This window comes from Myotis lucifugus, unplaced genomic scaffold (assembly GCF_000147115.1).
Source record: "Myotis lucifugus unplaced genomic scaffold, Myoluc2.0 scaffold_327, whole genome shotgun sequence".
In the NCBI taxonomy this organism is placed as follows: Eukaryota; Metazoa; Chordata; class Mammalia; order Chiroptera; family Vespertilionidae; genus Myotis; species Myotis lucifugus.
In genome coordinates, this window is record NW_005871375.1 from 280,886 (window position 1) to 307,341 (window position 26,456).

At 50.3% G+C, this 26,456-nt stretch overlaps 1 protein-coding gene across 1 annotated transcript in view; it reads left to right on the forward strand.

Moving 5' to 3' along the window:
• MMP16 (matrix metallopeptidase 16) overlaps positions 1-26,456 on the forward strand; it is a 145,024-nt gene that overhangs the window by 78,703 nt on the left and 39,865 nt on the right. The window contains 2 exon segments of the mRNA XM_006100708.3: positions 5,363-5,485; positions 9,004-9,308. Coding sequence (XP_006100770.1) covers positions 5,363-5,485; positions 9,004-9,308 — 428 coding nt within the window.

Genomic DNA, 26,456 nt, shown 5'->3' on the forward strand with positions numbered 1-26,456 from the left:
TCAGTCCTGTGAGAGGTTAAATTTGCTCAGCTGATGTCAGAGACACATTTTCAAAATAGGAACGAAACAGTGCCCGGGGGTGGGAGAGTCAGGCAGGCCCTGCTGCAGCCAGGACAAGAGGGGTGTCCGCGACCTGTTGGCGGGCGTCCGGCTGGGAGGGCACACGGCACATCTGCTCCCTGCTGAGTCGTGGCCCAGTGGCCACTTGAAATTGGCCAAATTAGAACTCTGACCCCAAGGGAGATGGGCAACTGTCCAAACCAGGGCCCCTGGGGGAGAGGGCAGAGCTAGTCTTCAGCTTCCTGACGGCCCACAAGGGAAAATTGCCCGACCAGTTAATCAAGGAGGGGTTTTCCCTGGAAAGTCTCTGCCTTCAGTTGCTTCTTCGCTCTTGAATAGCGTCTGTCATCTCACTGATTGAGGCCTCAGTCACTCGCACACGCAGTTCCTCAGCAGCCGTCTCCACGGGGCGTTTCCTCTGTGGAGGAGGCAGAGGCAGCTCACGGACCTCAGCTCTTTGCTAGGGGCCCGGAGGTCACGGTGCCTGCAAGGTCCCAGCAGCGTGGAGGCGGCATGGCTTCCGGAGAGCAGAGGGGACAGGCTCATTCCCTTCTGGAGCCCCTGGGTGTTTCGAGTTCTTGGCACAAAGTAAATCTCCCTCGTCACGCCCTGTGGTCATCACCCATCAACGCCCACAGGGGGAGATGGGCGCACTTTTCTCTCCGCCTTTTCCGATAAAGAAACCACCCGCGCCACAAGGGCACCGGGTTACCAGGACAGTCAGAGGACATCCACTGTGGACTGCACCTAGAGGCCCGAAATCACTCCTCTCTGTTGAAATGTCTTAGGATTCACTCTGAGTAGCTATAAACTTTTATCTCATTTTAGACTCTTGGCAAGATCAATTGTTTTTAAGTTAAATAATTCCGCTCTCCTTCGGCAGGCAGACATTAGTACATTCAGTCTGTAATTCCTGGGCACTTAAAAGCAGTGCTTCCAGTTGTGGTCACCTCTGTATCGTGCTGAAGAAAGGAACCATTTTCACGCCACAGATGAAGGTGTTACCTTAAATGGCGTTCTATATCGCTTTTATATTAATCAGCATTAGGGTTGGAAAGATAGTAATAAATACATATATGAAAATGAGCTCATTGTCATATATGTCAATGGTTCTTTCAAATAATGGGTTTCTTAGCTAATTTTGGGGAGAAAGCTCACTTAAGTTCCTTAATAAATGGAACCATTTATGTTATGAAGAAAAGGAGAGAAAGACATGGCACGGCAATAATGAACATGAGTGTAATATGATTTTGCAATGTTAATAGGAGACATTTTTAAATTTTAATTTATCTTTTATGTGTCAGAGTGTTTGCATTGCAGTTTGGTGGGATATCACATTCAAGGTGACTCCCCTGCTGCCCCCCACACACCCCCGTCAGGCCTGTTTCTTTCCTGGGATGTTTGTCACCTTAAGGGAGACCACGGGGTTCACTCTGGCATGCAGAGTCTGCCCCTTGTCACGGGTATTCACAGGATTTATCAAAATGGTATTTGGGTGCAACTAGCATTTTGTTGCACAATAACTTCGTGTTGGTCTAGAAATGGCTGCGGCAGCCAGAGCCCCCCAAGTGGCCGTGAGCACAGAGAGGAGCAGGCGCTACCCTGCGCTCACCGACGGGGCCTCTCACCCACTTTAAAAACGTGTGAGGAACCCTGCCTGCTCCGGAATGAAAAGTTGTTTTTTTTTTTTTTATCTTTAATTTCTTTATTGGTTAAGGTATTACAAGTGTGTCCTCATCCCCCCCATTAACCCCCAACCTCCCCCCCCCCACTCATGCTCTCATCCCCCTCTTGTCCATGTCCATTGGTTTGGCTTATATGCATGCATACAAGTCCTTTGGTTGATCTCTTCCCCTCACCCCCACCCTCCCTGAAAAGTGTTTTAAATGTTGCAGTCCCGTAAAAGCCCGAAGACCAATTTGCCACAGAGACGGTTCCTGTCAGAATGCCCTTTGATCGTATTGTTGGGGTTTTATATATTTCAATAAACAATGCCCACTGGTAGCTCCGCGCCACAGTGTGTGGGTGTCAATACTGGTGAAGTTAAGGTGGAATATTCTCAGCCTGACCAACCCTCACTAAGGCTTCTTTGCGTGAAGTTTCTGCTGGTGTCAGATCAGGCCTGCCCGAGCTTCATGCTTGCACGTCAGCATCTGCCTGATGAGCTAGTCTAGCCCGTAAGCGGGCCCGTGCGGTGTCCGCCCAGTCAGCTTCTGTTGAAGGCGCAGAGCTGGGAGGACTACGAAGTCCGAGGGAACCTGCTGGACAGCGGGCAGGTCAGCAGGTGCAGAGGCTGCGGACTGGGCTCCTGAGCCCCCGCCTCACTGCAGCGACACAGGGGTGGCCCTGGGCACAGGTGGCCCTGGGCCGGGCCCACAGGCTCCCTAGCCCGATGCCAGGCCAGACAGACGTGCAGGTCGGAACCCACAGAACAGCCCTGCTGCGTCAGGCGGCAGCTCTGCCCGAGGGAGCTGCATGTGAGGGTGTGGGGGCTCTCAGTGGGAACAGGGCGGGGACGGTGATCCTGACACGGGCCACTGCACTACGCAGAGGGAGGCCGGGCTGTGGGCCTGGGTGGCCTGGGGAAGCGGAGGGCAAGGGACCCAGCTAAGGAGGCCTGTGTCCAAGTCCTTCTACAGGGTGTTTCATGGCCGAACAGGAGGAGGACGGTCTGTGCCTGGGGAGTGCACGTCAGGAGGAGGAGGCCGGCGCAGCGGAGGGGAGAGGCACCTGGGGGGTGGCGGCAGCAGAGGCTGCGCTGTGGTTCCTGGATGTGGGGCAGAGCAGGGCAGTGGGACCTGCAAGGCCGTCCGGCCCAGGCATGGGGGGTGCTCTGATTTGGGCTGAGATTAGGCATCAGAGCAGTTGGTGCAAGTTTGGGGCAGGAACAACACTCGTGTGTTTTACTACATGTAAAGCAACACATGTGGCAGGTGTCTCCATGGCGACGAGTCAGCCCGTGTTGGGAGCTTGCTTATCAGGCATGTCTGGCCGACGGCGTGTGAACTCAGCGAGGGCTCTGGCCTCGCTTCTCTTTTATCCTCACAGTAGTTAATGCCTCTCAGCGTGTTATAAATGCTCAGAAATATTGTAGGATGAATGGATCAGGATGAGTAAATAAGTGAACAAACACTTGGAAATAAGACAAAATTATATGCAAAAGCCAAAGAAATCTCTAAGGAGTTCAACAGAGATTCCGATCAGCCCCGGGACCTGTGTGGCCGAGGCCTGCCCTGGGGAGCGGGCTGCTCGGAGGAACTCCCTCGCATGTGCGCGGCCTAAATGGAAGCGAGGGCAACACAGTGAAATCGTTTTCAGTTACCAACTTTGCCTTTTAATTTTGTGGATTATTAATGTAATTTTAGAGAATATATTTTCATCGAACATACATTTGATTCTGATGACAACTAATTCCATATTGTCAAATTTTATCCCACTACTCATTTCAAAATTATTTCTCCACTTAGAGCATTTCCTTAAATATTTTCCTTAGCTAAATATGTGACCACATGCATTCTGCATTAAGTACATTTGTGCATCTTTAATAACTTGGTATTATTTATTATTTCAGTACAATAGGTAAGGATAAGCACTCGCCTGAGGAGTATTATAATTTTGTCGATGTGATTAACGAAACACCCATATATTAAAGCCGCTTCCCTCATCCTCAGCCCACCAGTAATGCCTGGTGTTGGCGTCTGGGTCCAGATCGCGGTCTTGCACGTGTAATGAAGAGGGATGGCTCTTCAGGTTCCTCATCACTCGATGTGGTTTTATGCCAGGGGTCCCACCAGGGGGGCCTGGTGCGTCAGGCCAGGGAACCCTCAGAGTCCTGGGATGCCGGGGTGACTGTAGGATCGGGCCCAGCCTCCGCTCAGTCAGCTCAGCCAGTTCTGAGGCCGACAGCCTGCGGAATGAGTGCTTTCAGGACATCTCCTTGGATCTGGAGACTTGGATAAACACACGGGGTGGTTCTCTGAAGCAGCTGTCACCTCGGTGGGGCCGTCAGGTCAGCCATGCCACGGCCACGTTCCTGTTGGGCCCAGCACGGGTCAGCCATGCCACGGCCACGTTCCTGCTGGGCCCAGCTCAGGTCAGCCATGCCACGGCCACGTTCTTGCCAGGCCCAGTGCAGGTCAGCCATGCCACGGCCACGTTCCTGCCGGGCCCAGCGCAGGGGACCGCCCACTGCCTGGAAAAGCGAGTCGTGGTTTCACTGCTGCAGGCAGCGTGTCTCTGTTTGTAAAAGCTGATTTATCCACGTCACATGCAAACCATGTCATTTATTCCCACAAACGGACATCGCTGACAGTCTTCTCCACAGGAGCTTCGTCCCTTTCAAGAGTATAGACACTGTGAAGTTTTTGGTGAAATACAGCAAAAGTGGATTCTTTTTATTTTGCTTTATTTTTCCCATCACCGTTGATCCCCTCCATGCCCTCTCCCACCGCCAGGCACCCCACCCGCAGCCCCACGCTGCTGTCCACGCCCGGAGCTCTCTTTCTCTTTGATTCTTTCCTGATCTCCGCTTTCCGCAGCCTGTGGGACCATGGAGTCTGCCCCAGCTTTGTAAGCGTTACATTAAACGGGGTCATGAACAGGAGAGCCCTTTATGAGTCACTACAGAAAAAGTTCCAGCAGCAGGAAAACCGTTCTGTTTGGAGAAGAAGCAAGACCACATAGAAAACAGCAGTAGCCAGCGCGTCTCCAGGATTGCAGATGCCTGCACCTGTGGAATGTTCAAAGTTTATAAACCAAAAGCAGCATTTCATTTTCTTAATATAAACACGTAAACCTTACTTCTGTGGTGCTAACCTCATATTCAGGAGAAAACATTACTTGAGCATGGAATGTGGTTATCGTGTGGCTCTGACTTAGGAATCAGGACAATGAAAGTGAAAAGAAGAAAAGGTGGGAAGGCAAATGCTATTAAACAAGTTCTCTGTGTGCAAGGCTGGAATTTAAGGTCACGTCATAGATTTTAAACATTGTTGAATGTTAGAGCTGGAGGAGACCTTACTGAGAATTTCTTTTCAAAGTCTCATTTTAAGACACTCGGTCTACCACTGGCTCAAAATAAATTAGAGAGAGAAAAATATCTAAAAGCTCTGTGATGTAAGCTAGTGAATCTTGATCATTCAGGAAAAATAATGTGTTTTCTATTTAGATTCAAACCGCAAGAAAGTGGGCGGGTTTCTGCTTTGGTTTTCCCGTCTCCTCATCCCACCGTAGACGGCTTCCCGCTGGTGTCCTTTGAGGTTAGCGCTGAGGCTGCTCACTAACGGAGGCCTGCTTCTTGCAGCTGGATGAAGAGGCCCCGGTGTGGGGTGCCCGACCAGACCAGAGGCGGCTCCAGGTTCAGCGTCCGCCGGAAGCGATACGCGCTCACGGGCCAGAAGTGGCAGCACAAGCACATCACCTACAGGTAGGAGCACCGGGCCACGTCCCGTCTCCACGTGTCACTGCTGCTCAGTTAGATGTCGCCTGACACCTTACACACGCTGACTACAGGGTGACCTGTTGTGGTACAATGTTCACACAAGGAACGTAAAGCCACGATAGAGAAAGAGAAGGGCTTGCCCTTTGGGGGCCCCCGTGGCTCTGCGGTGAACTGCACCTCCAGCGCCCCGAAGGCACACCTGTGTTCTGAGGGGCTGTCGCCGCCTACCCGGACACATGGCGTTCTCCCACTAGAGTTCACAATCTAAAAGACCCTAAGTGACCACACAGGTAATTGCCACTTAAACACAATGTCTTTGAATAGCTGAGGACTTTCAATGTCCGTGTGATGGTAAAGCCTGGTCACATGCAGTGCCTTTGCAGGAAGCCACCTGGAGAGCGCTGTGAGGAGAGTGCTGGGTGCTGTGGGCCCTCCTGTGACAGTCTAGCAGGTGTGCAGTGGGTCCTCGTTGTTTCAGCGTGCAGCTCCTAATGACATGCGCTCTTCATGTACTTGCTGGCCAGCTTTACGTCTCCTCTGGTGAGGGGTCTGTCACGTCTTCTGACAGACGAAGTGTCAGTGAGGCCGACCACAATGAGTGAGCTGACTGAGGGGTCCGTTCCCCGTGCCCACCTCTGTTTCCCGTCTGCAGGGCTGCCAGCTACTGAGGCAGGGCCGGTCCAGGCTCCAACTGAGACAGTGCATTCTTCTAGCTATGTTCCTGCAATTCTGTCCGCTTTTGCCTCATGTGCTTGGTTGTTCTGTGGCTTGGCACATAAACATTACGTTCTGCTATGTCTTCGTGAAAATCTGACACCTTTATCATTACGCAGCATGCTCTTTCTCCCTGGTAATGTTCCTTGCTCTGCAGCCAGCTCTGTCTGCAATTAATGTAGTTGCTACGGTTTTATTCCGATTAGTATAGTGTGGTGTATGCTCAACCCTGTACTTTTAATCTTACAATGTCTTTATAGTTAAGGTTGGTTTCTCATTGGCAGCACATCATTGCTGTTAGCTTCTTACTCCTCTCTCTCTCTTTTCCTTGGTGTATAGCGACCATTCAGTTTCAAGCGATTATTGATATAGTTGAATTAGTATCTGCTGTATTTATAACTCTCTGCTGCCTATTGCTGTTGTTCTTTGTGGTGTTCTTTTGTCTTCCCTTTTTCTGCCTTCTATGCTTTTAATGAACATTTTATACATTTCCATTTTCTGTTACGTATCAATGATGCTCTTTGAAATTATTTTAGTGTTGTCCTGGCCATGTGGCTCAGTCGGTTGGATCATCGTCCTGTACACCACAAGGCTGCTACCTGTCCCTTTCCCCCCTGGGAACTCAGTGCTAGGCACATGTGGCTCCTGTTGTCATTGAAATCATCCTCATCATGTACTCACCGGCCTCCTCAGCCCTCACCATCATGTCTGTCATTGTCTAAGTGTGTTGTTGTTCTTTTTATTGTTTCTCATCACTACAATAGAGAAGTTCTGAAGAAGCCTGCTTCCAGCTCTGTCTCTTGTCCAGGCTAAGTACACAGTGGGGTCCTCGTGGGGGATCGCATGTTCACAGGCAGTGCGGCAGGAAGCGGGCCCCGCGGTCTGCATGCTTTCAGAGAGTGTGTCGCAAGAACACTTGCCTGAGCACGGGGACTTCTGCGGCCCACAGTGTGGGAAGGAATGACAGGCCACTGGGAAAACGGACTTGGAGAAAAGTCCGAGTTTCAGCATGAACCACGTGCCTCCTCAGCCCTCACACAGGAGGCCCGGGACAGGCCGGTGTGGGAGGCCCCCTTCTGAGTGGAGTTGATGACATCACACAGAATGGGGCCTAAAGCAAAAGAATAAGTAAATGAGATAAATAAACCCACAAGGAAATGCTGCACCCCTCTCTCCCTGAGGGCACGAGCCTTTCACGCCACCATCCGTTGGCTCAGGTGGACAGTACGGCGACTTCCTTGGCACTAATTCTCTCTCACAGCCCGTGTCTGACCATTAGTGCATCTTGGCAGGTGTGTCCACACAGTCTGTCCACATCCAAGCATTTCCCAAAGCCCCCACTGGTCCCGGCCCAAAGCCCCCGTGGTGTCCCTGCTCCACTCTTACTGCCTTGAATCTGCTGTCTGCCCTGTGGTGACCGCAGCTGTTGGTTTAACCTATAGTCCAGTGTCACTTCTCTGCTCACCAGCTCCACGCCCCAGGTGTTCCCCTCTCATCTGGAGCAAAAGCCAGGCCCATAGCCCTGCCTTGTCTTCATGCTGCCCTCTCTGGCCCCTGGCCCGACACAGCCCCCTGCTGGCCAGGCTGCGAACTAGCCCAGGCCCACTTGTCATCTCTCCTACTCTTTTCCATGCGGTTTCCTTCCTCATTTTCTTGATCTATAAGAATATGTACCATCTGGACATTGTTACAATAGGGTTAAAATATAGTCTGCGTATAATTTTCCCACTGGGAAATATATCTCAACTATTTTTCCATGCTGCCAAGTGCCTTAAAAAGACAAAACTAATTTTAAGTTCTGTATATATTACGACACACAATGGAGACGCCATCATTGAACTATCACTCTATTATCATAAATCATTTAGATCCCACTTCTTTTATTATTGCATTGCAATAAATATTAACTTGGATATTCTATCCTCCTTCATATATTAAGATAGTTCCTTAGTGAGATTTCATGGATTCGTGGCTGTAAGATTGTTGGTTGAAGGAGTCTGAGATTTATTTATGCTTCTTGTGGAAGTTACTCATTGCTTTCCACAAAAATAATACAAACTTATACTACAACAATATAAAATATGTGTACGCATATTTATTTCATTCATGTTCTATTTAGAAAAATATAAAAAGAACTGAGAAAAGAGAAATATCTGATTAGTGCAAAATAAATTGAGAAAATTTTATAATTTTTATCTTTGTTATTAGCATCAAAACAAATAAACTAATTAAATAATGCCCAAGTTACTTCTTTAAATTTATATATTGCTAAATATTTGTATTAAAAAGCTGTTCGCTCACTTGCCTATTTTAGCTAGAACAAATTACGTATATAATAAGAAAACAATAGAACATCAGAAACAGTAATTAATTGGCCTTTTCTTTTAAAACTGAGAAATAACGGTGTCTGCAGAACTGGTGGCCATAGGTGCGCAAAGGCCTGGCTCGGATGGCGGGGGGCACACAGCGCTGACCCTGGAAGTCATGGCTCCCAGGAAGATGCTGGGCTTTTCTTTCAGCGCCTTCCGACCCTCGGCAGTGCCTCCCCCTCCCCGGCGTGTCCTGGAGGCCCTGCCGCCCCACACTCCGCAGGGGCCCCCACTGCAACGGGGGTGGAGGATGCTGGGCCGCGGAGAACCAGACGGCCCGTATAGTGAGCTCTAGCTACGGAAGCATAGATTTTAATTCATTTCTCCTATTCGTTATTTTACTCACTGAATAGATCAAAATCTCTAAGTCAGACTATTTGGAACGAAGCCATGTGCTTTATTCTTTTCTCTGAATTTCAGTATAAAGAACGTAACTCCGAAAGTGGGGGACCCTGAGACACGCAGAGCTATCCGCCGTGCCTTCGACGTGTGGCAGAACGTGACTCCCCTGACATTCGAAGAAGTGCCCTACAGTGAGTTAGAAAACGGCAAGCGAGACGTGGATATAACCATCATTTTTGCATCTGGTTTCCATGGAGACAGCTCTCCCTTTGATGGAGAGGGAGGGTTTTTGGCACATGCCTACTTCCCTGGACCAGGAATCGGGGGAGACACGCACTTTGACTCCGATGAGCCGTGGACGCTAGGAAATCCGAATCACGACGGTAAGCTCGCCGTTCTTTTCGTAGCAAACACCTGTCTGATGTTTGGTTTGGATGCCCAGTAATTTCAGGCTTGCGGTACTGACTCTACATTTGTTTTTAAAATTATAAAACAACACGTGAGGCTTTTCATAACCTTTACAATAAGAATTTTATGGACCACTAGGTCATGGTGGTCTTTCGTGTGGTCTTTCGATGGAAGATGAGAGGCCTGGTTTTGTGCAGTGTCACTTAGTACTGAAGTCTGGGTGCGTGTCACGCAGCCTCGCTTCCCACACTCCATCCAGGGTTTCCACTCGACACTGAACCCTGATTGACATTTGTTGTGTGGCTCCTTCCTGTTACTTTCTTTTCAATCTTCACCTTTCTACTCTGTAAATCTTGCCCCTTTCTTCTCTTACCCATTTCCTTTTGTCTCCCAATTTAATACAACTACAAAAGTTATTATTTTGTATTATATCCTTCTTTATTTTTATGAAAAACCACTTTCTTGCCAATGTGTTTTGACACATCTATCAGTTTTCTAATCTTATAATTAGTCGGATATGCAAAAATAATGTGAAACTAAAATCCTCAATGCTAAAGGAGCAGTTACTTGAAATAAGAAGCATGGGTTTCTTCCCAGACAACAATCCATCTTCTGTTTTATGTTTAAAAAACAGTCACGGAATGTGAAGATCCTGGGGTTACAAGGTTCCAAAGCAGCCTCTCTCCAGTCCCTGCAAACAAGAATGACATCTTTCCTTTCTCCCCACATAGGAGGGTGCTGCTGGACATACAAGTGTGCGTTGTTTTCATAACAGCTAACCAGCTCAGAGCACGCTTACTTTCTCTTTGATGAGGGAAGCCCAGCCATCACATCAAGCGTTGTTAGTTCATTAGAAGGTTTAGTTAGCTGGATACTACCCATGAGTCTTTAGAACATGCAGTATTCAAACACCGTATAGGACTATAGGATGGATTAGGTCGAGTTAAACTTAAAATAACATCAGATGCCAAAGAAAGAAAATGTAATAACTATTCATGTTTTACCCCCAAATATCTAGTATTACACAAAATTATGTTTTGAATTATTGTCAATAGGAGTATTGGCTATAATATTAAATGATGGTTTCGTTGTTAAGAACTGGTTGGAGACTAGACGCAGATGGTGGGAAACTCCACGGCGGAATGGAAAGCAGGAACTTCAGGCTCAGACTGCCCTGTGTTTGATCCCACTCCCTGGCGCCGGCCCAGGAGCCTGCCTGGGCGCGGGCCCTCTGCTCTGTGTCCGGGCTGGGCGTGCTCTTCGGGCCTGGGCGGCCTCTTTCTGAGCAGCTAGCAAGGCAGCCCCCAGCGGGAGCCAGCCTGATGCATTAGTCACGTAAAATAAACTGGGCTTCCTTTATTTTTATCAAAACCCCACAGGCATTCTAATGAACTGGTTCAGATGTCTTCAATTGTTAAAATTATTTTAAAGAATGGAAGGAATGTTTGCATTCTAACTGTCTGAGGAAAACAGCAGTTCCATTAGAATTTTGCTGAGACAGTCAAAACTGCATGTGCCTCCCAGGGAGAGACTTTCTTCAGAAATTCTGAACAGAGAAAATTGTTTCATTCCAGTAAAGAAGCTGTTATCGGTGGAATGGTGTTCTTGGGGTGCCGCTGGGATAACATTCCCAGAGGCCCCACCGGAGGACCATGTGGGTGAAAGCTTTACTTTTGTGGAATTACATCCCTGGGCTTCCAAAGTCCCGTTTCTCTTCATCCGGTCCGGGAGGAAGCAGAGCTGGGGCTTCGGACCCGCCCGTGTCCAGGTTCCCTTCCAGGTTGAGCTGGATCCCGTCAGCGTCCGGCTAGTCAGTCATTGGTCCACTGTGAGGGGCCACATGGCCTTGGGCCACACGGGAGAGTGCAGGAGGGCCCTCCCCAGCAGCAAGCGTCCCAAGGGCCTCAAAAGCACTGATAGATCCTCCCTTCCCCCCACTGGTGGGCGGAGTATGACATAACCTGCAGCCTGGAAAGACCTGAGTGACTAACCATGTGCCTTATATGGACTATACATTGGACCACCAATCCACACCTGCCAAATACCCTAAGCCATTGTCCTATATGGACCATACATTAAGCCACCAATCAGCGTGCGCCGAGTACACTAAGCCCCCATTCCTTCCCATTCCGCCCACCCCTGCACGTGCCGCTGTCCTCCCCTTGTGAGACCGCCGGCAGGTGCTTCTCCTCTAATAAAGCCTGTAGTCCTGGTTTTCGGCCTCTGTCTGATCTTTCAAGCACGAGAGATCGAATTCCTTTGTTCAGGGGACTCCATGTCCCAGATTTCCGAGCACTTGCAGTGGCCGTGCCCAGACTGGCCAACCGCCTCTGTCCCCAGGTGTGGTGGACAGTCAGGTACCTTCCCCAGTCACCCAGCTTTACTGGGCACGAGTCCACCTTCCTTTTGTTGGACCCCGGGGAGTGTAAAGGTGTAGCTTTCTGATGCAGCTGCCCAAGTGACATGCCTCTAATATCTGGCCTTCCCTTGCTTCTTTCCTGTTATTAATGACTCCTTAGTCATAACGGTACCAGACCTAAGACAGCTACTTTACATTTATATCTCTGAAGCTGTGTTAATTGTGCTTTGTGGCCTCATAAATTTAAAATTATTTTTAAAATCTTCTCTGAAAGAGATGGTACTTTTCAAATACCCATATGTTCTTCTAAAATACTGAAATAAGAAATCTGCAGAAATCCTTTAGGTGTATCCTTTCTCAGCAGTTTTCTTAGGCATCAGCCAATATTTTTCGAAAAAGGAAGTTTTAAGAAAGAAATCTATGGGGACATTTGAGATGACATAGGAAATGGGAATGTTGGCACCGAGTTGAGTGGGATCCGTGTTACCAGTGCTCATGGTATGTGCTTTGTATGACGTAAGGAGTCTTCCAAGGAATACACATGTGGGAAGAATTCTGAAACACTAGTGAGTGTCCAGTGCAGCCAGTGGGCTGTTGACTCCGATTCTACGTGAACACATTCAGTTGCCTCTGAACTTGTACTGTCCAAGTATAACAATTTTTGTAAATAGGCCTATTATTAAAATCCAAAACAAAGCAATTATTTAATATTTAGTGTTTTATTTGGAGAAAAATATTGTTTTACTGGTCAAATAGGAATTTTTTTCCCTGTGAGTTTAAAGGAAATGCCTTTGCAAAACAATAGTGTTTCACATTGTAGGGATTAGGGAGCAGTTAACTGACTGTTCAAGATGTAACACATGGAGATTGATGCTAATTGAAATTCCAACCTTCGCCTGACAGCAGCAGGGCAGGAGGGGTGGGTCTGGGGAGTGTGGATTGTTTATCTCAGGGCTGCCTCTGGCTCCTGTGGGAGCTGGTGAGCGTGGGGAGCATCAGTGTCTGTCTGCGCTGATCCCAACTCTGATTGCCTTTGTATCAGGAAAACGGGAGGCGCGCTTCTGACGTCTTCACTGATAAACATCCCTTCGTCCAGTCCCCGTGCCCCTGGCTTACTTCCCTGGAACATAGTTTTCTCTCCTAGTCCAGTGGTCGGCAAACTCATTAGTCAACAGAGCCAAATATCAACAGTACAACGATTGAAATTCCTTTTGAGAGCCAAATTTTTTAAACTTAAACTATATAGGTAGGTACATTGTTATTAACTTCATTAGGGTACTCCTAAGGCTTAGGAAGAGCCACACTCAAGGGGCCAAAGAGCCGCATGTGGCTCCCGAGCCGCAGTTTGCAGGCCACGGTCCTAGTTACTTGTCTTAGAAAGCAGAGCAGAGTAATTTAGCAGAAATGCAAATGGAGAGCTTCCTAAGTGCGGCTCCTTTTCCACCGCATATTGCTCAGCTAAGAAAGCAATTTGAATCCCATCAACCTCAAATGAGATAAACAGTGTCTTAAGCTGCCGGTAACTCTTCATTCATTGTTATCCACCTTACCATCAATTTGCTCATACTCATGATACCTTTTGAAAACCCAACCTAAAGCCCATTAAGATTAAGTACATTATGCAATCGTTACATTAAACATAAATAAACAAACACACACACACACACACTCCTACTAAAAATGCCTTTTCTGAAAGAGTTTTTTAAAAAAATCTTTTATGGAGTGGCTAAGCAAAGCATGCACAGTAATTCCCAGTAGGAAATGTTACTGTGATGTGGTTTTTGAAAAGTATCCATTGCCTGAATGCGAGATGGAAATTTTACCTCTGGCGAAATGTGAAGATTCCTTCTGCGAGTCATTATCTATTGTTTCCTTGGCGACGGTATGAAGTTTAAAGGGCGCTATCCATGTAAACAGGCTTGTCACAAAGCCTCTTCCTAATCAGACAGGTGTCTGTCCCCGTCCTGGGATCTCAAATGGGTAATTCTCAGCAGAAGTTCCCTATGGACATGGCATAGAACTGTGACCGAGAAGTGTCTGGAGGCAGATCTGATTTTACTGTGTTGCAGTTCTAGTGACAGGAAGAATGCGTGCCTTTGGCTGTGTTTATTGTCAGAAAAGTCCCTGCCAATGAGTGCTCTGATGGTGTCTGTTTAAACACCAGGAAAAGAGAAACGTTGATCTGGATTTCCTCTGGGATGTCAAGCACTTAAATCTACTACCTCCATGTGATCATGTGATGGTTACGTTTACTCGTAACTGGGCTGGGCTAAGGGACGCCCAGGTTCCTGGTAAATACCTCTGGGTGTGTCTGTGTGGGTGTGTCTGGGAGAGATTCGCATTTGAATCAGGAGACGGAATAAAGAAAATTGACCCTGGCCAATGTGGGGGCATCAGCCTGCCTGCAGGGGCCCCGCTGGAATGAGAGAGAGAGAGAAAGAGAGAGAGAGAGAGAGAGAGAGAGAGAGAGAGAGATTTTTTGTTCCATTTATTCATGCATTCATTGGTTGATTGCATAAATAACCAGGGATAGGCTGGCAACCTTTTGGTGCATAGGATGCTGTTCTAACTGGCTGAGCCACCGGCCAGGGCTGAAACTTTAAGTTGCCACAGCGTCCCTCCTCCCCAGCTGGTGAGACCTGTCCACAGGAGCAGGAACAGCCCCATGCAGCCCACGTGGACTACAGCTGCCAGCAGTGGACGCCCCGGAGAGCTGTGAGCCCTGCGGTGTGTCCTGCCGGAAGCGGGCCTGTGAGCCTGACCCCTCAGCCCGCTCTCCACCTTTTTCATTGAAAGGTCATTTGACCAAATGCAGGAGAAAAGGAGGCAAGTCCAGAGACAATGACAGAGCCTCTCTGCTGGTTGTCTCTCTCATTCGAAGCTGTGAAAGGAGAAAACAGTAAAATGCAAATAACATGAAGACCCAGAGGTAATGGGGCTTTTGGTATGTCCCCGGTGCTCTGTGAATTCATTTTAGATATTTAACTCATGCATTACTCACAACAGACTTATAAAATAGGAAGTGCAATTATTTCCATTTTGCAAGGAAATTGAGGCACCAGAAGTTTGGTGACTTGCCCAGGTTTCCCTAGTTAGCACAACAACAGCAATGAAGCCATTACACAGTCCTAAAGAATCAGGGAAGTGGAATAGTACTTCCATTTTTAGGAGAAAAATGTATCGCTGAAATATTTTCTCAAGTGAACAAAGAAAACAATATTGGAAACAACTCAGAATGCCCATAAAGGCTCGCTGGGAGCAGGAAAAGAAAGCCTGTTATACTCCAACACCAGAGCCTGTCGTGTGGAAGGAGAGCTAGGCAAGCGTTTCCAGGAGAGCGCGGGAAGGTAAAATGACGTGAGGTTCAGGACTACGAACAGAAGGCGCGGGGATCAATCCAGCTTGTGATTATGGGTTCTCCCGAAGGAGGGGAGGGTGGAAAAATTAAAGTGACAGAGATAAGCCACCACAGAAGAGCAAAAATGCCTCGTTCTAAATTCAGACCAGTAGTATGCAGTTCAAAAGAGTCACTGCATTCATTGTAAAATTAATTAATGCAATCAGATTCATGAATAAATATGAACACATGCTGGTTGTCATGTGCCCCCTAGTTGGCTCTGACTCCTGGGGACCCCGTGAATGGTGAATGGGTGAGCTGGCAGGTAAGACAGATAAGGAAAGATAAAGATCAAGGATGACCTTTCACCTACAGCCACCAAGAAACTACCAAACAACACAGAAGCCAGAAGGCAGTGCAATATTTTGAAATGCTAAGAGAAAACAACTAGAATTACCAGACAAAACTGTTGTTCAAGGATTAGGATAAAAAGAATAAAAAATGAGAAAACTGACCATTCGTTTAACATGTATAAGAGGCTTTCTAAGACAAGTAGTACAGGATGAGAAGGAGCCTGTAAGAATAATCTTCAATGAAAGGAAGAATTTTGATCAAAGAAATTAATGAATGTTCTATCTATCCTATATAATAAAATCCTAATATGCTAAGTGTCTGGTCGTCGTCCAGTCATTCATTCAACCAATCAAAGCATAATATGCTAATGATATTCTAAGGCCACTCAACTGCTCACTATGATGTGCACTGACCACCAGGAGGCAAACGCTCTGACCAGTAGGTTAGCTTGCTGCTGGGGTCCTGCCAATTGGGACTGAGCGAGATGGGGCGGACACACCCTGGAGCCCTCCCCAGCTGGCCAACCTCCCGCATCCCTCCCTGGCCCCGATTGTGCACTGGTGGGATTCCTCGGCCTGGCCTGTGCCCTCTCGCAATCTGGGACCCCTCAGGGAATGTTGGAGAGCCAGTTTCGGCCTGATCCCCCAGGCCAGACCGAGGAACCCCACTGGTGCATGAATTTGTGCACCAGGCCTCTAGTAAGATAATAATGTATAATCTGTGCAGTTAAAAAGAGACAGAAGTTCCTTTTACAGTAATAACAGGTAAACCAGGGAAGGAATGGACAGCATTACATTATTCTAAAAGTCTTATATTGTTTAACAGTCAGGGTAAGGAATAAATCTTACATGTTTTCAAGTGGACATAGTCAATCTTTACGGATAACCAATAAAAAATACGTTTTAAGGAGAGTATACATTTAAAATGTCAAGAAAAGAAAAATAATGGTATAAAACAGAACAAATTAAAAAGATCAGAATAAAATAATTTTAAAATTCCAAACAGATCATTAACCTCCATGAATGTAAACAGACTGAATGGGCCAGTTCCAAAGCAAAGTTCCTAAAAACAAAATCCCACTGTCTAGCACATGCGTGCCCTGGGGGACGAGGGGCAGAGCCCAGGATTCGCGGGTTTCATTTCTGACGCGTTGGTCGTCTGACCAGAGTCGTGCCCTTGTTCACCAGCAGAGTCTTTTCACACCAGCATTGTTTCCAACAGCAAAGGAAGCAGAACCACCCACAGGTCTGTGTTAGGAGGTTAATATATACCGAGAGTTTACAGGAACACGTGGGACGCCGAATGGCAGGAAAATGTGTCATGACTGCTACCAGCAACAACATAGACGGTTCTGAGAGAAAGATGAGTGAATAAGGAAAGTTACAGGAGACAAGACATACTGTGATTCCATTTGTTCTGAGGTTCAAAAACAAGGGCAATAAAAGAGACAGCCGTGGAAATGCCTCTCACAGCAAGGGGGAATGTCACAGCTGCAGGGTGATGACCAGCCGCAGGAGGTGGGGCACGGGATAGGGACCAGCGTACCAGGAGATGGGGCAGAGGATGGCGGGGTTCCCAAAGGGAGGTGGTTTTTAGGACTATGTTAGTATCATGCTTCATAATTTGCATAGATGCTAGTAATGTTGTCTTCCATGTATCAAATAGCACATAACTAAGATCCATCATCAGAAATGGGTCTTGCAAAGAGTACGGAAGCCCAAATCGAATCTTACCCGTCAGGAAGTTTTCATGCAAAAAAAGGGCATCTGAATTAAGAATTGAAGGAAAAGTATAATTTTGGCCAAGTGACATAGGAAGAGGGGAATGTTAAAGCGACTATGGAGATGGTCAGCCTGTGTACACACAAGGACACGCTCACTGGGGGCAGGGCTCGGGACCTCACCACTAGCCGTCCGGCTGGTGGGCTCTGCTGGGGCGGCCCCCCGGCTCTGAAGCCTCGCCCAGGCCCGGGCCCCTCTATCCAGGCTATGAGGTATTTAACTTTGATGACTTTTCAAATGGTATATTCACTCTTTTGTCTTTTCAGAGTTTAAAAATTTCCCTATTAAAGTATGCAAATGTGTTCGTTAATTTATTCAAACACTGAATGTGGTTTAGCAGGCAGCATTTTATGCCTTTTCTTCTTCAAAGTTTTTGATGTGAAATAATTGGTTTTCTGAGTTCTTGCAGGCAGCAGTGCCTTCTCATCAAAATGTTAGGAAATGCACTCAGTAAGGTTATTAAGCCTTTTGAAGAATATATAAAACTAGAGGCCCAGTGCACAAATTCATGCACAGGTGGGGTCCGGCGGGTCTGCCCTGACAGGGGCCGATAGGGCCAGGCCAGTAGGGGTGAGGGGCCTTGGGCGGTTGGCCAGCTAGCCCCACCCCCAATCAGAGAGGGGGGTCCGATCCGGGGGCCTGACTGGCCAGGGGGAGGGGCTGCGGTGGTTATGGGGGGCCACTCAGGGTCCCAATCGGGCCAGTTGGCCGCCTCAGTGCGCGTCATAGCAACTGGTTGTTCTGGTTGTTACAGTCATTCCACTCATTCTATCATTTCGGTCGCTTGGATTTTATATATATAGATACTAAAGGCCCAGCGCATGAAATTCGTGCATGGGTGGGGTCCCTAGGCCTGACTGGTGATCAGGGCCTATCAGGGCTGTCTCGCCCAGTCCTGATCAGGGCCGGCCAGCCGCGGGGCCTGCCAGCTGCTGGATGGGGCCTTCCTGATGGGAGGAGGGACTGTGGGAGGTTTCCCAGCCGGGGGGAGGGAGGAGAGACTGGGGGATGTTGGCTGGCTGTGGGAAGTTGGCTGTGGGAGCGCACTGACCACTAAGGGGCAGCACCTGCATTGAGCGTCTGCCCCCTGGTGGTCAGTGCGTGTCATAGCAACTGGTTGACTGGTCATTCCGGTCGTTACAGTCATTTGGTCGTAATGGTCACTTCGGCTTTTATATATATATATATATATATATATATATATATATAGACTAGAGGCCCAGTCCACAAAAATTTGTGCATTTGTGCACTTGGGGGGGTCCCTCAGCCCGGCCTGTGCCCTTTCACAGTCTGGGACCCCTCAGGGGATGACCACCCAGGGGATCGGGCCTAAGCTGGCAGTCAGACATCCCTCTGGCAACCCGGGAGCCCTTGGGGGATGTCCACTTGCCAGCAGGGAGCAGGCCTAACTGCAGTCGGACATCCTTAGTGCTGCTGAGGAGGCTGGAGAGGCTCCCACCACCACCACTGTACTGGCAGCCATCAGCCTGGCTTGTGGCTGAGCAGAGCTCCTCCCATGTGAGAGCGCCCTGACCACCAGAGGGCAGTTCCTGCATTGAGCGTCTGCCCCCTGGTGGTCAGTGTGTGTCATAGTGACCAGTCATTCCCAGTCGTTCTGCTGTTAGGGTCAATTTGCATATTACCCTTTTATTATATAGGAGGGCCTGGCCAGCCTGGGTGAGGGGCTGATGGCTGTTTGCAGGCTGGCCACAACCCCCAGCCACCCAAGCTCCCAGTGGAGGCTGGCTGGAAGCAGGTATCTGGGATTTATTTGTCTTCTATAATTGAAACTTTGTTGCCATGAGCGGAGGCCTCAGCCGGCTCAGGGCTGGCGGGAAGCTTGGCTTCCTCCATTGCCTGGGCAACCAAGCCTCCTGCTTGCTCCAGCTCCATGGCTGCCGGCCGCCATCTTGGTTGGGTTAATTTGCATATAGTCGCTCTGATTGGCTGGTGGGCGTGGCTTAGGGCATAGCAAAGGTACAGTCAATTAGCATCTTTGTCTTTTATTAGTGTAAATTACAAAGAACTTCGTTATATTTCAGTATCTTATCAAAAAAATCAAGTCAGTGGAATTATATTCACAGCAACAGTGGCAACCAGATTAATTTTATCTTCCTGGTTTCCGTAATTGAATAAATTACAGTTTGAGTTCAACTAAGGCACGTGTTAGCGTCGGTGCTTTTAACATGTGTCCACACACCACTCAGACACTGTCCCTTTGTAGCTGTGTGATTCCTTTCTAGTGGCTGTGGGGCACTGAATTAATCGCTTCTAATGAGTAGAATGTGGTGGTGCTGTTGGGTCATGCAAAGAACTCACGATTGGATATCTTTCTCTCTCTCTCTCTCTCTCTCTTTCTCTCTCTCTCTCTCTCTCTCTCTCTCTCCATCTTTCCTCCTCAAGATATTTGCCTTAGAGCCCCATCACTCTGTTCTGTAGAAGCCCAGGCCGTATGGAGAGCCAGGAGGAGGGACTTCTCCAGTCACCAGCACGAGTTTGCCAGTGAGCCTCGCTGGAGGGCACTCTGGCCTCAGGCCTCCCGGAGGCACACCCCAGCCTCAAAGGAGACACCTCGCTCAGCCCTGGTAGCAGTGAATAACTAGAATGTCATTCTTGAAGTTTTTTACAAAAAGCAACTCTAAAAAAACATATTTTAGGGCTTTCAAGTATTGACACTCACTCTTACAGACATAGAAAATCTTTCATTTTCTACTTTTTGAAAACTGAGGGTGTGTGGCTGACTTGGGGGAACGGGCAGATGCCTGCCTCCACGGCTGGAGGTAGGTTGTGTAGGAGCAGGCGCCTGCTAGGAAGCCAGGAGGCAGAGCAGCATGGCCAGGGGAAGGCTGTGGAAGGTCTGGGTGCTTCTGCGAATCGGTCCCTGAGTAAGTGCCTGCACAGGAAGTGATGGGCTGGGACAAAGCGGTCACTCCTGTCGAACTCCTTCTTCCTGGCAGGCACTGAGCGGGGCGGCGGGGCCACAACAAGGGGGCACTGCCCCGTAGCGGCCGGAAGGGAAGCGGAGGGCATGCCTGCAGCTGTGTGGCAGGGGTTTGCAGGAGTGTGGCCGAGGGCAGGCAGTGAGCCGGGTGGGAAGAGAGAGCTGTAGGGAAGGTGTCCCTGGGAGGACGGGGAAGGGGGGCCTGGTCACGGAGGGCAGTTTGTAGCAGGTGACCGCACTGTCCTTAGTAGGGACCCCATTGGGGTGTTGCAATGGTGAGGTTTCACACGCCCCAGGTGACCGCACTGTAGTTATTAGGGACCCTATTGGGGTGTCGCAATGGTGAGGTTTCACACGCCCCAGGTGACCGCACTGTAGTTAGTAGGGACCCTATTGGGGTGTCGCAATGGTGAGGTTTCACACGCCCCAGGTGACCGCACTGTAGTTAGTAGGGACCCTTTGGGGTGTTGTGGTGGTGAGGTTTCACACGCCCCAGGTGACCTGACGGCAGGTGCCTCGGGCGGATGTGGCTGGGCTCCCGCGACCCTTTGCCTCTTGTGATGGCTTTTGTTCCCCGCTGGACGTGCGTGGACGGTACATTTTACTGCTTGTCATGAAAGCCATGGAAATAAAGCTCCTGAGCAACGGTGGGGGGCGTGCCGTCCTTTCGGAGTCAGCATTGCGCCTGTGCCTCCTGTGCCGTGAGCCCCCGTGACGTCTCCCGCCTCGGTTTGGGTGATGACACTTACTCCAGACAAGTCTGTGTTTTTGGGGGGGTGGCAGGTAGTAATTCGTGGAGGGTCATATTCAGCACAGAAATGGGGCTTCGGGTTTAAACAGACCTGGGTTCCGAGGTGCAGTGCCACTTCCCAGCTCGTTAAGTTCTTTCTCCAACCTTTGTTTCTTCGGTTGCTGTTTGGGGGTAACCCCATCACCTCAAGGGGTCCTGTGAGAATTCCCTTCTGGGCAGGTGGGTACCCAGCATGTTCATTTCTGTTCCCTCATTAAGAAAGAAGACTTCGCCTGGCAGGGGGCTCCGTTCTGGGCGTTGTCCTGTAACCAAAAGGGTGCGGGGTGGATTCCCAGGCAGGGCCCAGACCTGGGTTATGGGTTCCATCCCGGTCAGGGTGCACACGGAGGCCACCGCCCGATGTTTCTCTCTCCCTTCCTCTCTCTCTCAAAATCAATAGAAACACCCTCTGTGAGGATTAAAAGAATGAGGTTTCAATACAGAACACGTTGGATAAATCATGGCCAGATAAAAGCATTCCTATTATTTAAAAAAGGAAATTTTCTTTTTTTTTCATTCTTATCCCCCAGTTTGACTTCCCCATCCTAACGGCAGACTTAGAGAGTAGACGAGGAAGAGGCTTAGCGACACCCAGCCTTTTGCAGGACCCGGCGTATGTTCCAAAATAGGCCGTGGCCGCCGGCGCAGGCGCCTCCGGCTTGTCCGTGCCGCAGGCCTGTGTGCTTTCAGCCCTCCCGACGTCACTAACATGGGCTTTTTGATCAAACCAGAGCCTGAAGGAAGCACACAGGTGCTCGGGTCTCCATGACCCAGAGCTTCCCCTTCCTCGCGTGCAGGCCGGGCGTGTGCATCGTGCTGACCCATTCTAAGTGCTAAATGTTCCATGGCTGTAGGCCTTTGAAAAAACTTAATGATTTTTGGAAGACCTATTAGATGGGTATTTGATTTCCTTATATTTTAATGCCAGAAAATGTCAAGATATTAGCAAGGAAATGAGAAATTCAAAACTCAGGTTGGCAGTGAGCTGAGAGGGACGAGGGAGCCGAGGAATGAGGCGAGAGAAAGCAGACCGAGTGGGTGGGGCCGCTGAGAGCCAGTGTTTGAGCAGGTTCATGGGATCACACACGTTAGAATTATTTATAACAGTTCTTATGTATGAATATTGATAGTCATTGTTTTTAATCTTCACCCAAGGACATGCTTAGAGAGAGGAAGGGAGAGAGAGCGAAACATTGACTGGTTGCCTTCTGTGCGCTCCCAACCAGGGATCAAACCACAACCCAGGTACATGCCCTGACCCGGGATCGAACCGGCAACCCTTCAGCACATAGGACAACGTTCCAACCGACTGAGCCACTCCGGCCGCGCTGCGTCATCATTTTTTAATACTTGGCTTATGTGGTCCTCCCAGGGCACAGCATGTGAAATGCGTGGATGGCGAAGGAACATTGGATGAACGTAGACGTAATGATGACACGAAAGTGATAGTGAATGCGTGACCGTTCATCGGACGCAGCCGGGGTTCTGAGACTGTAGGGCACACAGAGACCCGGAGATCAGAGATGCCAGTGAGCTGCCAGCCCAGCCGGGCGCGGGCAGCAGCGGCCTCCCGTGGGAGCCGGAGGCTGACCCTGGCCTGGGTGCCCCCATCAGCGAGCGCAGAACCGAGACCTGGGGTGCAGTGCTAAGCCCCGGGAGCCGTTGTGACCCTCACCCGAGGAAAGCGGTCTGGCGCTTTTTAATTCTCTAAAGCTCATCACGCGACAGCAACTTCTGTTTCTAGTGGAATTCAAGTCACAGGGCGGCACTTTCTTTAACAATGTTCCCTTCACACTGTGGTGCAGGGTTAGTTACGTGCCTGCCAGTCATCTGGAGAGTGACACTCCGAGCTCTCGGCCACGGCTTCTGATTACAGTGCCGTGGCGAGCGGCGGTTCCTGTTGATCTCTCAGTGCCCTGCAGCCTCGCTTTTCCTTAGACGAGCAGCGCCCGCCCTGGGACCCGGGTGGACGGAGCACTGGCTGGACCTGAGGGGAGCAGGTCCCTGAAATGCAGGACCGGCTGCAGGTACTTGTTTCACTTGCTGGTTCTCTTATTGGTCAAATATACGAACCACATGTGACTCAGAGACTGTCTTCCTGTGAGAACCGTGCAGGGGTCCTGAGGCCGACCCAGAGCCAGGCTCCACGCACCTGTTCGCTGGGGCGGGAGCGGGTGGGCGGGAGCGGGTGCACAGGCAGGAGGTTGTGCAGGTGAAGAATAAAAACAAGGTGTAACCCTGTACAGGCTCTGACCAGGAAGTTGCATCTGTGGCCAAAAGCAGGCAAGAGTGCCCACAGGTATTTTGGAGCCAGCACTGAGCTCAGGTGTCACCGGGCTCTTTCTGGTCCCGGGAGCCCCGGTCTGTGCTCAGGTCCCTGGTGGGTCCTCGGCTGCTTGAGATCCGTGTCTGGTCCTCGGTGTGCCTGGTGGAGGACGGCCCTGACCGGAGCCCACGGGAGCACCTGCAGCCACACTCCCTGGCTGCCTGGCGGGCGGCTCTGTCCCTGATGTCTTGTGATGTCAGATGTGTATCTTAGCAAAGGCATCTGGTTTGAAATCCCAAAGGTGCTCATGCTGAGTCTGTGTTCTGTATTCTACATCCAAAAGCGCCGGTGGCTCCTTTTCTCCGCTGCCTTCTCAGCTGCGAATGCCTATGGACACGCCTGAGGTCTGCTCCCATATTGCACGCGTGAACACACGCCTCGTTCCCCACCTTCCTAAGTGTCCCTCCTTCCTCGTGTGTGTGTCTCCGTCTGTGACTGGAACACGCTCACTGTGTGACCCCAGTAGCCACATTGCATTGGTTTCTTATTCAGAGTAGCATCTTTAGAAAAAAAAATTCCTGTTTTTCAGTAAATGCAAATATATTTTTATTGATTCCAGAGAGGAAGGGAGAAGGAGAGGGAGATAGCAAGATCAATGATGAGAGAGAATCATTGATTGCTGCCTCCTATACCCCCCCCCAGGGGATGGAGCCCGAAACCCAGGCATGTGCCCTGACCAGAAGTCAAACCGTGACCTCCTGGTTCATAGGTCGATGCTCAACCACTGAGCCATGGCGGCCGGCCAGTCCTGTGCCTTTTCATTTCCCCTGCGTGACCTTTGACCATCCCCATGATAGCTCCTCCACAACAGTCAGTGAAAGCAAACCGTTCTCGCCCCCCAGGCATTTCCTCTGGACGGGTCCCCTGTATTACCTGTGACCACAGGTATTTGCCGACACGTGTCAGGCACTGTAGTTCGTTGTCTGAAGCCAAGTGAGAGCAGCTGCCTCTTCAGTCTCTCATCCTTCTTTTCCATTCCAGTCCTCTGCACGAGAGTCAGAGACCCTGGGTGGGTGGGAGGGAGAGGCTGGCGAAGGGGCCACGCATTCAGCTGTGGACGGGAAGGCCTGGGACCTGGCGAAAAACCTAGTGGTGGCCGTGATCACACTGTCGTGTAATCGAAACGTGAGCAGAAACGAGGTTCTCACGAAAGTGGATGTGCGAGGTGACGGGTGTGTTCATTGGCTCCGTGAAGGGAATCCGTTCCAAGCACATGTGTATTAAATCCCCACTCTGTGCATTTTTAATGTGGTCCGATTTACTTGTCAGTTACACCTCAGCAGAGCTGGGGGAGGAGTCCTGCCCCGTGTCCAGGTGGAAATTGCATCCTACCCTGCAGTGCTCAAACGCTGAGGAGCACTCCCCCCACAAACTGCCCGCTCGTTCCCTCGTGGGGATGGACCCTCGCTCGGGCCGGCAGGTCTGCGTGAGCACTCTGGCCTTGGTAACTGCAGCATTTCGGTCCTTAAAGAACTCAGTGTAGATGGGGAAGATTTGCTGAAGAATGGATGCAGTCAGCGCCAAGTGCTGAGAGGAGGGGCTGCCGAAGGAGCGGTGGGCCAAGCTGCGCGGGTCACGCACCCGGGAGGCTCCGCAGAGAGGGGGGCGTTGGTGCATCTCATCGCCTGCTCCGTCTGCCTCCAGCACACCAAAGGGGGTCCCCCCAGGAAGACAGCTCAGAGGCCTGCACACTGAAAAGCACATGCCCTGTGCTGGACGGAGGTGGAGGTGGCCTTGGGAGGAGGCTGGCCCGAGGAGGGCCCGGTCGCCTCGCTGAGGGATGTGGGCTTCCCTGGCAGGCAGTGGGAGCGCAGCCTTGACCCCAGCCCCTCACATCCTTTCAGGATCTCCTTTCGGTGATGCTGATGCTCATCTGGAGCTGGCCTCTCGGTGCTGGGCATCCTCACCTGGAACCCCTGGCATTGCTCTAACGGTTAGAGTCTAACCAGTCTCCATTCCCAGGCTCTGCTCTGACCACCGCTGAGCGTCTGTCCCGCTCACTCTCTTGCTCCGTGATACAAATATCCTTGGACATCAGAATGTGGGAGTTGGTCTTAAATTGATTTCACAGTGTTATTGCTTCCTGCCTTGTGGGACATACATGCACGGCGAGCAGTCACTCCCTCACATACCCACAGCCCCTTTCTTCTCGCTCCCTTTCCTGTTCACCTTGATACCAAAACTGGTGAAGTTGTCACCCAATGTCGCACACACACCGTGGGCTGAGGCTGGGAGAGACCTCCGCACAGCGACGCCCTCTCCCTTCGGTCCCTGAGCGCCAGTGCGGTGACAGCTCTCCGCAGCCCGTGCACCCTGTGCGCCAGCCTGGCCTCTCCTCGCTCCTGCCTCCGTCGTCTCCTCTCAGTCAGGACCTCCTGTCTCAGCACAGTGAAGCCTCAGAAGAGTCTTAAGGGCCCACCAGGGCTCCCACCACCGACCAGACTGGGCCCTTGCACGCTGCCCTCCTTCCTGTCAGAGGTGGAGCTGTTATCAGCATAATTAGACGGTGTATTAATGTTCATAACAGGAAGAAAGCACAAGGGGTGCATGACGTGAAGTCGGGGTGAGGCGGGGAAGGTGCTGCTGTCAGTCTAACTTGGAAAAAAGAATTGGCTGGAGAGGGCAAGCAGGCTCATCGGTGAAGCCCCTCTCTTCGCTCCCGCTCCCTGCACTCTGGCTCTGTGACCGCACTCGCCTGTGCACCTCCACAGCCCTGTGGTGTAGCAGCTGCATGGCTCCGGCCCGGCAGACCCCACACGCCATGCACGGCAGCGGGAGCACCGCTAAGCCACCGTGCTGGGCTAGATGGGCTTTCCCATGGAGCAGAGACAGTGGCCGTGGCCTAATCCGGCCCTGCCCGAGACAGGCTGGACTCTTCACAGCAGGACGGGGGAAAGGGGCCAGGCGTTCGATTCCATGGGAATAAAGATCACGCGCCCTGAGTCTCAGGAAGTGCCTTTCCTTGCAACGTCATCAGAACCCACTCCCACGGCGTCTCAGACTGAACACTCGGATGAGCTGCTGGTGATGCTGCCCACGCTCACCCTCACCAAGCAAACCAACACGCACATGCACACACACGCACGCACACACACATACACGCACAGACACGCACACACACACACATGTACACATGCACACACATGTGCACGCACACACACACACGCACACACACACACAGGAGCAGTTCGCCTGGGCTGTTTCCCGTTTTCTCTCCTCGCACCTGCACTCTGTT